The sequence below is a fragment of the Zerene cesonia genome, chromosome 26 (assembly GCF_012273895.1).
Source record: "Zerene cesonia ecotype Mississippi chromosome 26, Zerene_cesonia_1.1, whole genome shotgun sequence".
NCBI lineage: Eukaryota > Metazoa > Arthropoda > Insecta > Lepidoptera > Pieridae > Zerene > Zerene cesonia.
In genome coordinates, this window is record NC_052127.1 from 2,141,923 (window position 1) to 2,156,610 (window position 14,688).

Consider the following 14,688-nt stretch of genomic DNA (forward strand, 5'->3'; position numbering starts at 1 on the left):
TACAAAAACCTTGTTATTTATTTATGTATTAAAAAAAAATATACGATTACCAAGTTGTAAATTTTCTTGTTTACGCTGATGACATTATAAAATACATAAATTCCAATTATTTCTCAAAGTATTTTTGTCCATGATATTAAATTTTAAAATGCAATCAAGGACATGATTAATATTGATAATAATTGGCAACACTGAATAGGTAAATGAAGATTGAAGGAATTTGAAGAAATAGAAAGAAGTCACTAATTTATGCCAGACGGCGTCTTTATTTTCAGATGCAATCGTTTAAGTTTTGAGTGGTAATTGTGAAAGGTTACGTGTCGCCCTTGGATTTATATCCAAGCTAATTACAGTAAAGAAACAATGTGAGCAATATTTATTTGTATTCTGTTAAGTTATACTTCTTTTCTATGAAATGCATTTCTAATAGTGACGTAGAAAACTGTAATGCACTGTTTAGTTTCATCTATTACAATCATATCACAATTTGTTGTTGTTGAATATACATTCGATTTAGAGCAAATACTAACTTATAAAGATCATTTTAAGTATAAAATAGTGCAAAATATGTGTTGTTTACGTGTATCAATTTTATTGTAAACTTTCAGATAATAATAAAAAATTCAAATTCAACATGGGGGACCAACAGTTCTTTCTAAAATGGAACGATTTCCAAACGAATATGGTGACATCGTTTAGGCATTTGCGAGACGAAAAAAGCTTTACCGACGTGAGTTTCAAATTGAACTTGATAGTAAATTTCTACTGAATTAATAGATTTGTCCTTTTCCCCTCATGAGATAAGGCGTTCTGCTAAATATTTTAAAGTAACACCTAAAAGAGATAAATTCTGATCTGACCACTTTGAATATCATAATAAATTCTATTCAAATCTCTCCAAGTAATAGATTTTCTGGTAATTTCTTTAAAATTTCAATATTCAAGTATGTAAAAATTAACTTAAGTTTAGTTACAAAACTACCTCATATTATAAAATAAAATAACACCGCACCATAATCGTGATTACAAAATAACTGTTCTATAATAAGATGTTATATATATATAAGATCAATAACTTATGTTTTAGGTAACATTAGCATGTGAAGGCCAGACGTGTAAAGCTCACAAAATGGTACTGTCTGCATGTAGTCCATATTTCAAAAGTTTATTAGAGGTGAGTTATAGTGACTTATTATGAGTTAATTTATGACAAACAATACACTCATTAAAGTAATGAATCTATACTAATAATTGTAAATGTGAGTCTGTTCTGTCACGATGGTAAGCAATTACAACGGTCTAAAAATGCTTGCTCAGGTAAGGCCTTGTCAAATGTGTTGCATTTTAAGGGATATGAAAGGATTGACAGTGGGTATAAAGGGATGGTCTGGGAAGGATAAGGGAAAGTAAACAGATCATTTTTAAAATCGACCCCTTAAGCATTTAGGGATGACGATGATGGTTCTTGTCTGTAGTCAACAAGCCGGTCTTAAAATGACATGTAATGTATAAAATTATAGAGTGTAATATTTAAAATTAAAGAGTGGGTGATTGAAATGTTATATGTTATTGGAAGGTTCAGCTAATGTTATTAAAAAAATATTGCAATATGTTCCTAAACGGATAAGCTTGGCAACCAAGAGCAGAATTTTTTATAGCTTAATTTAAACCTCTTTCAAATATTATAGATTGAGGCTTAAGTGATTTTGAATTTGGTTGATTTATGCAATTTTTTTTAATGTATTTTAAGTTGATTTTTTTAAGAAATTGTATACAGGACCACTGAAATTATTCAATCCATCTGTAAACAGTTTATGAAGTTAATGAAAACAATGTATCTGTGATTTTAAGTGAGGGATATGAAATCGTAAACATTGATGATTATGTCACTATTGTTGGTTATATTATGTAGCTGGTGTTACTTTTGTGATAAGCAAATGAGATAATTTTATTATTTATGTAATTGAATTATCTGCTTACATCAATACAAAAGTTATATTCAAACTTTTTATCAGTATGTTATAAAAATGAGAAAAAAGTTTAGAAAATAGCGATAAATGGATAGAATTCTATTGAGCATCATCAGTTAGGGGTACAGAAATAGTTAACAATTATTCTCAGGCTTATTTATTTATGTATAGACACGGGAATAAAAAAAGTTTAATACAATCTATCAATCCAGTTTCATAGGAATTGGTTGCAAAGTACAAAAACTGATACAACAATTCCCACTAACTAATGTTATAGATGAATATATGAACAATGATCTAACACTGAATCAATTTGCATGAATTTTGGTACAGAGATAGTTTGAGACTGGAAAAAGACAAAGGATAGTTTATATTCAGGAAAACCACCAAAATGGGTAGTATTCTTTGTTTGTATAAATACCTGTCATGAAGAATAAGATCAATTATTAATCTAAGCATTTATATTTGTATTTAAATTTGATGTACAATATAAAGCTGATGAATGTTCTTTTGAATGTGCTAAGCTCAAAAACTACTGCACCCTTTCTTTCACTTTTGGATAGTTTAAGAGTCCTATAGACTATGTACTTTAGGCGGAGTCGGGGCCAACCGCTAGTGTTTAATAAGTAAATGGTTTTTTTTCAAATAACATTTAAAACATTGAGATTAAGTTGATATTATCCAGTTATGCATAGTTTTATACACATATCAATTAGAATTTTACAATTAACATTTAAACACAATATTTCAGGAGAACCCATCAAAGCATCCAATAATAATACTAAAGGACGTGTCATACCTGCATCTGCAAGCGATACTCGAGTTCATGTACGCTGGTGAAGTGAATGTATCACAGGAGCAACTCCCTGCCTTCCTCAAGACTGCTGCACGCCTTAAGGTGGGACATGTCTCTTATAAACTCACACTCAAACTCAAACATTTATTCATTCAATTAGACTTTCTATAGAAGCACTTTTGAGTCGTCATATTACCCAGTTATAACATTTACCACCGGTTAGAAAGGCAGTTTCAACAGAGAAGAGCTGGCAAGAGACTTAAGTATACACATACATACATACATCTTGCATTACTAATGATCTCAGTATTGTTTATATGTACTTCTTGTTTCTTTTTCTCTTCTTAGAATGTCAAACCTATTTTCACCATGGAAATTTTTAAAAGCTCTGAATTTTATTTTTTGTTTTCTCCTTGTTTTTCTTTCTAATACACTCACAAAAGAAACAATTTATCTTGAAAACAACTTTAGCAAAGCAAGCAAAATAATAATAATAGTTTAAAAAAAGTAAAAAACACGCTTTTATAGAAAACCGAACTAAAAAAATAGAAAACATTTTTATCCAACACAGGAACTGGGTCAAATAATAGTCTCGTTCGACATGTAACCTTTATAAGCTCACTTCACAATCACAGCACACTATGAGCGTCACAACTAGACTGCCCCGGTTCGCACCCGGACTGTCTTTTTAAAAATGTGCCTCTGCCGACCTCCTTTCTACCCAATCATGTTTTTCTTATACTTTTTCACTACCCGCAAATTTTAATTTTCCATAATTCACCAATAGATGTCAGGAAAAAAAAACACGAATATGACATTTTCTAAAAAAAATTCCTAGCTAGATCGATTTATCGCCCCCGAAACCCCCTATATACTATGTTTCATGAAAATCGTTGGAGCCGATTCCGAGATTCCAATTATATATATATACAAAAATTGCTCGTTTAAAGGTATAAGATATAATATTTGACAGTATGAAAGCATAATTATTGTAATGCCTTAAGTTTTACTAACGAAACATATATAGTTATTATTTAGATTGCCATTAAATATATAAACTAATGAGTTAAATTAATACAATTTTCAGGTGAAAGGTTTAGCCGAGCCGCCGCCGCAGATGCCTAGCATCAAACGGGAAGGCTAGCCCACGCTCCAACCTAGGTCTTTAGAAACACCCCATGTACAGTGCATAGCAAATAACTATCCACCCACAACGCTTATTTGTTGAAAAGCTGGCAAGTTTAGTATTTTTTTATTTGTACATAAAAAAGTGATCGATTTTTTTACCGCCAATTTTTTTTTTTTTTTTACTTCTAATGTTTTTTTTTTAAGTTAAATGTATGTGGCAATTTTTATGCACTTATGCATTTAATGTTCGTTTTAAAATGCATTATAACTCTTATTTGGTCAATGAAATGCCAGCTTTAATCGTAGTGCGACCGTACGAGCGTACTTAGTTATTTGACGTGTACTGTAACTCATGTATTTTTACACAGTTTTTCTTTTTTCGTTTCCATTTTTATTTCGGTGATGCGCTTACGCTTGCAATGGATGTGCTTTTGTATTTAACAATGTTGTGTGTCTATGTTTTCATAAATACAGACATATTGTACATAGTATTGTCTGTCTGATTGTTGTTATTTAATTATGAAACTTTCATCAATTGATTCCAGTACTGGAAACGTCAAAATGGTCTTAAATTATAAAAAGACATATATTTTAAATAAAAAACAAATCTATTTGAAATAAACCACACTTTCTATTACAACGTTCCGTTGCAAGCGTATCATTGCGACCAGTAAATACGATATAAATATGTATTTTAGGATGATATTCCGTAATTTAGCAATAAAGCTGTGACAAAGTTTTAACATATAGAGAAATATATTTTTGCACAGGCGCTAACTGTGGAAATTTATATAGTACGTGTAAGAGCAGCTGTGCGCAACGGCTGGACATGGAATGGTGAATTTTCCATGTTAACATAAATAGAAAGATTTCAGTATGTAACAATTTTGAAGATTTCATATCTTAATGTTTTTTTTTTAAGAGAAATATTGAGATGTAAAAGCAAAGCAAAGTTAACTCCAAGTACAGTTGTGGCGAGTCCCTTGTTATATCTTGTAATTAAACGAAGATAAAATAAAAAATGTATATGAAAATAGAGTTATCTTATCCCCTAATTATAAAAACATGCAATATTTTAACACAGAAGAAAATGTGACTTGCCTTAATCGTCGAAATCTCTCATACAGTAATATATTTTTCAATTCAGAACCGCATAAAATAAATATCATAGTATTTAATAGGTTTTTTGCGCATAGTTTTTAAGTATTTGTCGTGTGTATTATTCACACCAGCCTGTGAAATAAACTTGGCTAAACAATATAATAATTTCTTTTGTAGGGAATCTCTGAAAACATTGAAACGGGAATACAATCGTGTTTTCATGCTTTGTTTGTTAATTAACTCCCGATAAATGGACGATGGTCTCGAATAACATCAAATATTAAGATTGTAAACAAGACATCTCGGGCTGTTTTCGCAGCTTCCTGATATATTGTGTTCTGTATAGCGTATCTGTCAATTAAAAACATCAATATTGTATGAGAATTTACGTAAAAAATGTATAATAAATCAAAAGCAAATCGACTATCAGACACGTTATCAACGAAATAACATAATTTACAAATTTCACATCTGATAATATACTTTATTCTCAGTCTTTTCAAAAAATATTTTAAAAAAATTCACATGTAACATTCCAAAGTCCAAAGTCCATTCATCGATATAATGTTAACACCACTCATACATCACTAGAGCGCGTAATATTTTTTTAATAAGTGCAATTAAATGCAAATAGACGATAGGCTGAAACCTAAGTTCTATCAAGATCCAGTCAAATGTGGAACCTAGAGGATATTAGTGAGTAATACATTTATTTTTAGACTACTTACTTATTCGAAACTGTATTTACGCCTTAAACGATGACACAGCTGATGCTCGATGTGTTAGCACCACTGAGAAATAGTGAAAAATAAGAGAAATCTATCAAAATGTATGTTTGCCTGATTCCAAAAGTTAGTCTGCCTTAGTCCGTGAGTTACCTGCAACCAAAGTATAGAGTATGAAGCAAAGCATACTGGGGCATGATAGCTAACTGAATGTTTGACCACCGACGGTTGCCTTATTTTGTCGCCAATGCAAGATTGTTTCGTCGCTTTAAAGGTTTCATTTATTACGTAGGTGTATTCGTGTTTGTTATATTTCATATCGTCTACACTCTGCCTAGTATGATACTGCCTGAAAAGTGCAAAAATAAAATTGCCATTTAAGAACAATAATTGATTGGAATAAGTTACTACGTGTAATGATCTACTGTAAATTTGTAAGGAATTATATACACAAAATAGAGTTTCGAAAACGAACTAATGAAATTATTGTATTGTCGCCGATCCCTGATAAGTGTACAAAGTTTGAATTAAATCTGTACATTTTAAATGGGTAAAATCAAGTCCAAATAAAATAAAAGAGTTGGTTACATACGCACATATAAGTGAAACTAATTATTTTAAAAACAATAAAATATGATGGTACACACATTAATAAGAACTAAAATTCTTTGAAATACTTTAAAGGATGAAATGAATTTTGCATTGGAAAGCCTTAATTCTGCTTCGTTTTAGAGTGTAAGTGTTGTGGATACATTTGTGCTTCGTACACGTAGCAATGTATACTTAGTTGCATAATACTTGCGAAATGCAATCTAATTTTATATAATTAATCATTTTTGTACTTCATTGGGCTGAGTTTATTCACTCGTTCATTTATTCATTTAAAATTTAGTAGATAAAGATACTGCGCCCATGATATTAATTTTAAGCATTTTATCATTCGTATTTTTCGATCTATGTTCATTTAGCTCTATGATTTAAGTCAGTACAAATCATTCAAACGTTCTTATCTTCCTTAGTTAAGGTGCAATCGGTAATTTGTATCTCACTTTGTATATTTTCATATTTTCCCGACACGTTCGTTAGTTTGTAATCATTTTGTATGCTTATTTTTCATTCCCTTGCCTTTCTCGTTAATAAAATTAATAATAGTTGTTGTAAAAATGTAAATCTGTTATTTTTAGACAGAGATGACTTGTGCTACATAGTGAACACGTGACTAGTTTGTAACGAAATTATGAAAGATTTGTAATTTTAGATTATACAAATAAAAGGAAATTAGCAATGCTTGGGTTTTATTTATCAAAATCTCTTTTTTCTATTGGGTCTACAGCATATATAAATTTTTGAACATAAGGAAAGATTAACTTGTAAAGCATAATACTACGCCCTTTTTGAAGGAGGATATGTCAAGAGTTTCCTTCAGCGGAGAATTTTCGAGATTACTGGCAGGACAAGGAAATCTGAGTGATCAGTCGAAATTTAATTTAGATCAAACCAGAGTGGTAGTTGGTAAACATATCAGTTATCTAATTTTTGACAAATATAAAATTTAATTGAATATTGTAGCTTAATGGGTGTCTTATTTTCTATACTTAATTAATTAGTATAAATAAATCTCAAAAGGATTATATTGTGTTATGAGCACCCCTACTGGTATAAATAATAAATTATTTTTAATTTTTACAATCTTTAAGTGTCATACTATTAACCTGTGTGTACATAATTACGTCTAAAATATTGAACCAATTTAATTCTTTAGTAGTACTATAGTTTTCATTCAAAATATAGGCTAAATTGTGCTGACATAATATATGACAATTAGTACGATATCCACACTGTCGATGCCGCGCTGGAATGGAATACTGTTATATGTATTTTTATAATAATAATAATTAAGAACGTGAATGCCGAGTCATTTTATTTTCCTTTTCCACCTTCTTTCCCATCCTCCCTTGGGCTTATTCGACCACCATTTTTATAAGCTTATTATTTAGGTAGTTGAATAGCTGCAAGGGTAACATCATTGGTTATCGTAAAATAATACAGAAAATTATAACATAAATGTTTATTAATTACATTGATATCAAAGCAAAAGCACCATAAAATATATTCGATAAAAAAATAAGATAATTGAAAAAATAATAAAAGGAATGATAGATTTAAATGCAAATAACGATAGTTTGGAAATACAATTTTAGTACTTACACAAATTTAAAATTATTTTTATAATTTAAAACATCGATTTCATCACTCCTAGACTACAATAACATACATGTAATAAAAATAATTAATTATATATATTTCGAACAAATTGAGTTTCTTATCTCCTACCGATGAGACCTCAATCTCCCGCCAAAATAAATTTAAATATGGCAACATTTTGATATGTCAAGCTTGATAAAATATTTAATTAATAATGCTTATAATATTTATCCCTTTGGCAAAACTTTGGTAACAATTTATACATAGTAATAATAAACATAATTTAAACCATACATAAACAGTTAAACTAAATCTAAAATAAAATATGGCATCATACAGGAACAATCTTTCATATAAAAATAAATAATAAATAATATTGGTACTTTTGTACAAGTATCTGTCAGTGTCAAGTGTATAAATTGTACACTTCATTTTAAGTTAACATCTTTTTTCAAAAGACAATAAATATGAATATAACAACGTTTTTGAATTAAATAAGAAATGCGAAAAATGTATTAGCGTATTTGCACCGTTTTTAGATGGTTGCTTATCGACGTAAAAGCAGTAATTTTATGACGTATTCTAGTAATAAACTTCAAAAGTATTATTCAAATAAAAGGAATACTTCAGATAAGCTACAACAAGTCAAGCTAAATTAAAAAAAAAAATGTCTTCGAGGAAACGTTTCTAAACGTAAAATGTGTTTATATATTAGCAGGTGTACTGTACATACGTCTTCTTAAGATCCATAGCGCGCCCACGGCCACCCTCGTACAGCTTGCACTATATACGCATCTTATTTCCTGTTAACATTTAATTCAACTCTTTTTCAATTCTCTCCTGTACTCTTGCTAGCACCCCCTTTTCCCTTACTCCAAATGCCCCTCCCCCCTACTCCCGTCGTCTTCTCGCCGACGCCTCCCCCCCCCCCCCCCCCCCCTCGCCCCGGCGCTACCCCCGGTAGCCGTCGGGGTTGGCGCTCTGCCAGCGCCAGGCGTCGGCGCACATGTCCCGCAGCGAGCGCGCGGCGCGCCAGGCGAGCAGGCGCGCGGCGGCGGCGGGCGCGGCCCAGTTGGCGGCGAGGTCGCCGGCGCGGCGCGGCGCGCGCGCGGCCGCCACGCGCCGCCCGCTCGCCGCCTCGAACGCCGCCACCACCTGGTACACGGAGTAGCCGGTGCCTGTGCCTGGGCAACAACTTTCCTTTATAATAGCCTATAGCCTTCCTCAATAAATGGGCTATCTAACACTGAAAGAACTTGTTCCTGAAATTCGTGTGTTCAAAGAAACTTTTCAGCTTTATATTATTAGTACAGATACCATCTTTTTAGCTGGATCGAACTGCACATGGCGCGTAAATTTTGATAAGAATCGTTGAAAAGCAATGTGGTACATAATTTATATTTAATAAGACTATATTAAGATATGCATATTGCACACATTAAACATTAAGCTCTATAAATTCAGGTATAGATAACAATTGCAGGTATAGATAAGACCGCCTGTTGTGCTCTTCATACTGCTGATGTTTTTTATTTCCTGTTTGTACTCTTCTTGTAAAGGTGCACAATAAAGAGTTTTTAATTTGGTTTAATTTGATTAATCGACTCACCCAAATTGATAGGGCAAAAACCGCTGAACTCATTTCGATGGAACAACTGCAGCGCCTTCACGTGTCCATCGGCGAGGTCCACCACGTGTATGTAATCCCGAACACCAGTGCCATCTATAGTGGGGTAGTCTGTACCAAACACTTTGAGCTCTGGCAAACGACCAACTGCCACCTAGAAATTCAAATATCCCACTCGTGTGTATACGTATTATAATAATTCAAAAACGCTTCTAGTAGTTCAGTGTTGTTAAAAAAAGGACAACATTTTATTTAAGTTCTGTTTGAACTTTTTCCAAAGCAGAAATTCTCTTTGGAATACATACTTCTTCTTCCAGGGGTAAGAAATTTTCCATGTTATTGAGTGAATTTATTGGGATAATACTTAGGCTGAATTAAGACAAAATGATTTTGAATTGAATTGTTAAAAAGTTGTAAGTACCAACATTCTTAAATTTGTACAAATGTCCTAATAAAGGAATTCAATACCTGGGCGATAAAAGGCATTAAGTTGTTAGGTATCCCATTAGGGTCTTCTCCAATCCGGCCGCTGGGGTGGGCTCCCACCGGGTTGAAATAGCGCAGGGATATTATCTTCCATTTCTGAAATAGTACAAACACATGAAAATATGAATTCAGTTCAACAGATGGATAAAGTAATAGAAAAAGGTGTTAAGGTTTTCTTCTATGTCATTAAGTTTTCTTGGGCTTAGAAAAAGTAGAACGCGTGTTATACTTACATCTTGAAATAATAAAAATATGCTACTCTATTAGTAGTAGTACCATCATGATTTAATCGAAGCGTTTCACCGAGTCATTATATCAGAGATGCATAATACTTGTATATTTTAATATTTTTGTCAACTTCGGACATTAAATATATGTATGTATAATTTGTATTTTTTTTTTGTGAATTTCTTTGTGTACAATAAAGATTTTTTTTTATTTAATTATTATTAAATACTGCCCGTATCACGGTTTTGGACCTCCTAACAGAAATGTTTACTACTGTCCTTTATATACACTGTAAGTTTTAAAATATCTAAAGTTATCGCATCTAAAGAAGTTCATCCTTTCTTCTTCATTTCATTTATCTTGTCTAGCAAAATGTTATCATACATTGTTTATTACTGCAATGCAAAAGTACTGTTTGTTTGACTGATGCATTATCTTTTACAAGAGCTGTTATAGGATTGCGAGTGAAATGTTTTTTTTTACATTGTGTAGCGACAAATTTCTCGCGCAAGCGAAAAGTTTTTATAGAGCATATATACAACTTCCCAACATCCGACAATTGGAGTCTTACCGGCCGGCCATGGAGGTATTCCACCTTCCTTCCTCCACACAGTGTACGTGTCATTCCCCTAATACGCTGCCACCACATGGTATACAGGATGGACCACAAGAGATTCTATGCCTTTCGCCAATCGAATGGTACCATTTACCAGACCATGATACAGCTGTTCTAGACAACCTAAATGCCTCACCGGATCACTGGCGCACAGGTCCTTCATGATCTCCTCGCAGAAGTACTTGGTCCGGCCGTAGGGGCTGCTGATACCGCGGCCGGTCGGGTGCTCCTCGTCCAGCGGCAGCCGCTCCGGCTCGCCGTACACCGTGCACGACGAGCTGTATATCAGATTGTATACTCTGTGGTCGCGCATCACCTGCACACAAAAAAAAACGCCTTACCACCGGTAAAGCTGGCAAAATTCTAAACAAAGTACACCAATCATTACATTTTAGCCAATGTGTACTAAGGTCTGGAACCTTTTCTTTTTTTCTTTTTACTAACATATGTACTGCAGTCTTAATACTAAATCATCATGGACGATGGTTATTTGTGAAACAGGTCTTGGAAATAAGTCCCAAACTGGTCAATAGAGAAAGTACTAGAATTAACGCTTTACAGTTTAAGGCATGTTACACAGTTTAAGCCAAGCCATGTTGTTGTAAATTCTTAAACTGGAATGGATAATCTATCCCGCCCAAAATCGCACACGCAGTTGCTACGAAACGCACGGGTAAAGCCGCGTGTCAAGTGTATACCTCGAACAGCGTGCAGGTACCGGTGATGTTGGCCTGGCAGTACTCCAGCGGCTTCTCCACCGACTCGCCCACCGCCTTCAGCGCCGCGAAGTGCACCACGCAATGCACGTCGTGCTGACGAAATGAGTCACCGTTAGATCATAGAAACTGTTAGGTCTCAACTCAGTTGAGGTCATCAACTCGCCAAATTGTAAACTGGCAACAAATTCTGATGCGCAACATTCGCTTGCAATTGTAATTTTAATTTGGCCTAGTTCAGATAATTTGATGGCGGTTCAGTTTTTGGAAAACAACATTAATACCTTTCCAAAGACCTCGTTCAAGCCCTGCTTGTCCCGAATGTCCACTTCATAGAATTGTATCGTCTTGCCGGTCATTTCTTCTATCCTCAACAGTGCTACCGGTTTCTTATCTCCTTCAGCTCTGAAAGCGAATTATACCAAAATACTTTTACAACCTTTTGGGGCGTTTGATCACCATATATTGTTATGCCATTTGGTTGAAATAATCACCTATATGCGTTGGACAGGTTATCAACTACGACAATTTCATACTCGAAGTCAGGCTGTTCAAGCATCGCCATGACCGTGTGCGAGCCGACGTAGCCCGCGCCGCCCGTCACCAGTAATGCTGGCATTTTGCTGGAACAAATGTATGGCATTTTAAGACCTTGTCGGTGATTTGTTAATTGTCATATCTCTGTTTGGCCCGAACAGCTATGTGGAACTAAGTGTGTAATACTGAGATATCCAGGGTGAACCTTAAGTTCACCCATACGTCCGTGCTAAGATGTAGTAGCTCTTCTGACTGACATTGAGTACCACCACAAAAAAGTACTGAGACAGTTTCTTTGTGATACTTCGAATATATTAAAGCACTTTGGTGTAGCTAATAAGTTATCATTAGAACAGTCTATAGTCTATTTGATAAACGAACTGCTTTATAAAATACTAGCTGAGCCGACAAACGCTGTTCTGCCTTACTCTTATCTTTAGGGGTATAAAAAGTAGATGTTGGCCGATTCTCAGACATACCCAATATGCACACAAAATTTCATAAGAATCGGTCCAGCCGTTTCGGAGGAGTTTGGTAACTAGCATTGTGCCACGGGAATTTATATAAGATGAGAAGATATAATGTCTATAGACATCCGTTAGGATACGTTGGTATCTAGCTAGAATTAAAAATTCGATAATTTGTAAGTTGCAAAGACGATATAACGTTACGTAACGTTGCTAACGATAGCTAACAGTAAAAATAGATTTTTCCACTTTAATTTATACTTATAGATTTCTTACTTATAGATTTCAAAACATCACTGAATTCTGAATTCGAAAGCTTGTTTATTTTACAAGCGATTTTGCTTGCAAAGCTACGTTATTGTGATTGAAACACGTTTAAAACGTCGGGAAAAATAATAATGAAAAAAAAAAATGTTTAAAATTCTTTTATTTTTATTTCTATAATATCAATTAATAAAAAAATAGTGTAATCTCGATCGACATACAGTAGATTATTTTACATAAGAATTCATAAAGTAAATAATTAAGTTTAGAACAGATGCAATTCTCAATGAGTATTTCCTACAGATATGTATCTTAAAACTTGTATCTTTAACTGCTCTGATTTGTGAAAAATATTATACATAGTCAATATTTAAATAATAATTATTTTAAGGCATATAACTATACTTACAATACTTGTATGTGCAAGAGTCGAATTATATATTCAGCATATTATAACAATAAATTGTTTGCTAGTTTTATAAATAACAGCAAGCACCTACTGACAAGATCGACACACTGTAACTACAAGCTACAACTTTTCAATATCACTATAATACTATTATATTAATAGACACAAACAAATCAAAATTCACAACACTACACTGTTTAGTATTCACATCCTTGAAAAAATTTAGCCACAATTTTTTTCAAATTCAAAAATGGAACATATATATTTTTTTTAAACGCGTTGTCCGACGCCTAGGTGGTCGAGCTGTGGACAACGTATTTGGTAATCTGTAGCGCACATACATTACAATTGAATAGAACATAAAACATGTAATGTGACCTATATGTTATGAGTGTGTTCAGTGTGAATGCGACTACGTCAACAATATACTTGAGAATGTTTCAACAATGTAGATCATGTTTTCAAGCATATTTGCAGACAAATACTCGAATCGTTCATAAATTAAGTAGTTTGATATAACCATGTTCTATTTAGAATATTGATAAAAATAAATGAATTATTTAATAAACTTACTTCTATGGATCTTAGCGTTTTATTACGAAACAAATATTTTAAGAACTAGATCGCCGTATTGCTCCTTAATTAATGTTTATCTTTTGTAAAATTTATGGGCACGGTTTATCATTTTTAGAGCCCTGAACAGTCTGGTAAATGGAATAGAACAAAAGATAACGCAGATGACTAAGGGGCATATTATCCATAAGTTTTTATGTATTGATTACTCAGCGTTAAATAGTTTCCAAAACTTATCACAACGGAAGACTGTTGTATTTAATATCAACATTTTATAACCATTACTTCTGTATCGTTGTTTTAAAATATTTAGATAGAGTAAAATTTTGATAAGAGTATAACATGGCATCATGACTACCTACGTAATGTTTTTATTTTAAACAGAATGATTCCTCTGTTGGTTTAAACGATTGTAAAACTTTCTTGTTAAAATGTCTAATGTGTGAAAAATCATAAATTTACAATAATTTTATGAATAATTAAAAAAGTAATAAGTTCAGAAGTGATACAGAAAATGCTAGAGAAAATAGAAAAAATCTGAATTCTCTTTTTCCTGGACTCTACAGACTACAATATTCATTCATTATATAAGTTTCCATGCTACAGACGGACATACTAATTTGAAGCAACAACAAAAATATTTGATTTACCACTTTTCATGACTAAAACGAATTGATTTTAATTAAAATTAGTACAGATCGATACACGGAAACTATAAGATATTACAATGGACAATATATTCTTAAGCAGCTCGCATAATTAAACGAAAACAATTTACTTCAAACTAATATAAATTCATTTAACGTGCAAAAATCCTATTGAATTATGGTAATAGGTTTT

At 32.9% G+C, this 14,688-nt stretch overlaps 2 protein-coding genes across 2 annotated transcripts in view; one reads left to right on the forward strand and one right to left on the reverse strand.

Annotated features, from left to right (window-relative positions):
* The first annotated feature begins 203 nt into the window (after positions 1-203).
* LOC119836916 (longitudinals lacking protein-like) lies at positions 204-7,005 on the forward strand. Its single transcript, XM_038362380.1, has 5 exons — positions 204-365; positions 609-730; positions 1,088-1,174; positions 2,722-2,868; positions 3,854-7,005. The coding sequence occupies exons 2-5, from the start codon at positions 635-637 to the stop codon at positions 3,908-3,910; spliced, it is 387 nt and encodes a 128-aa protein (XP_038218308.1). The 5' UTR covers positions 204-365; positions 609-634; the 3' UTR covers positions 3,911-7,005.
* A 1,871-nt stretch (positions 7,006-8,876) lies between these two features.
* The window catches only part of LOC119837159 (UDP-glucose 4-epimerase), a 7,470-nt gene continuing 1,658 nt past the window's right edge, over positions 8,877-14,688 (reverse strand). Inside the window, exons 2-8 of the mRNA XM_038362682.1 lie at positions 12,093-12,221; positions 11,883-12,003; positions 11,581-11,694; positions 11,019-11,198; positions 10,021-10,134; positions 9,535-9,706; positions 8,877-9,109 (exon numbers count right to left, since the gene is read on the reverse strand). Coding sequence (XP_038218610.1) covers positions 8,877-9,109; positions 9,535-9,706; positions 10,021-10,134; positions 11,019-11,198; positions 11,581-11,694; positions 11,883-12,003; positions 12,093-12,217 — 1,059 coding nt within the window. The 5' untranslated portion in view covers positions 12,218-12,221. The remainder of the gene's footprint in view (positions 9,110-9,534; positions 9,707-10,020; positions 10,135-11,018; positions 11,199-11,580; positions 11,695-11,882; positions 12,004-12,092; positions 12,222-14,688) is intronic.

Excerpts from the sequence above, each read along its gene's own strand:
- LOC119836916 (XM_038362380.1), top strand. The coding sequence starts at position 635 with ATGGGGGACCAACAGTTCTTTCTAAAATGGAACGATTTCCAAACGAAT. Across the intron at positions 731-1,087 it reads ACGAAAAAAGCTTTACCGAC|GTAACATTAGCATGTGAAGG; the intron begins GTGAGTTTCAAA and ends CTTATGTTTTAG. Across the intron at positions 2,869-3,853 it reads AGACTGCTGCACGCCTTAAG|GTGAAAGGTTTAGCCGAGCC; the intron begins GTGGGACATGTC and ends TACAATTTTCAG.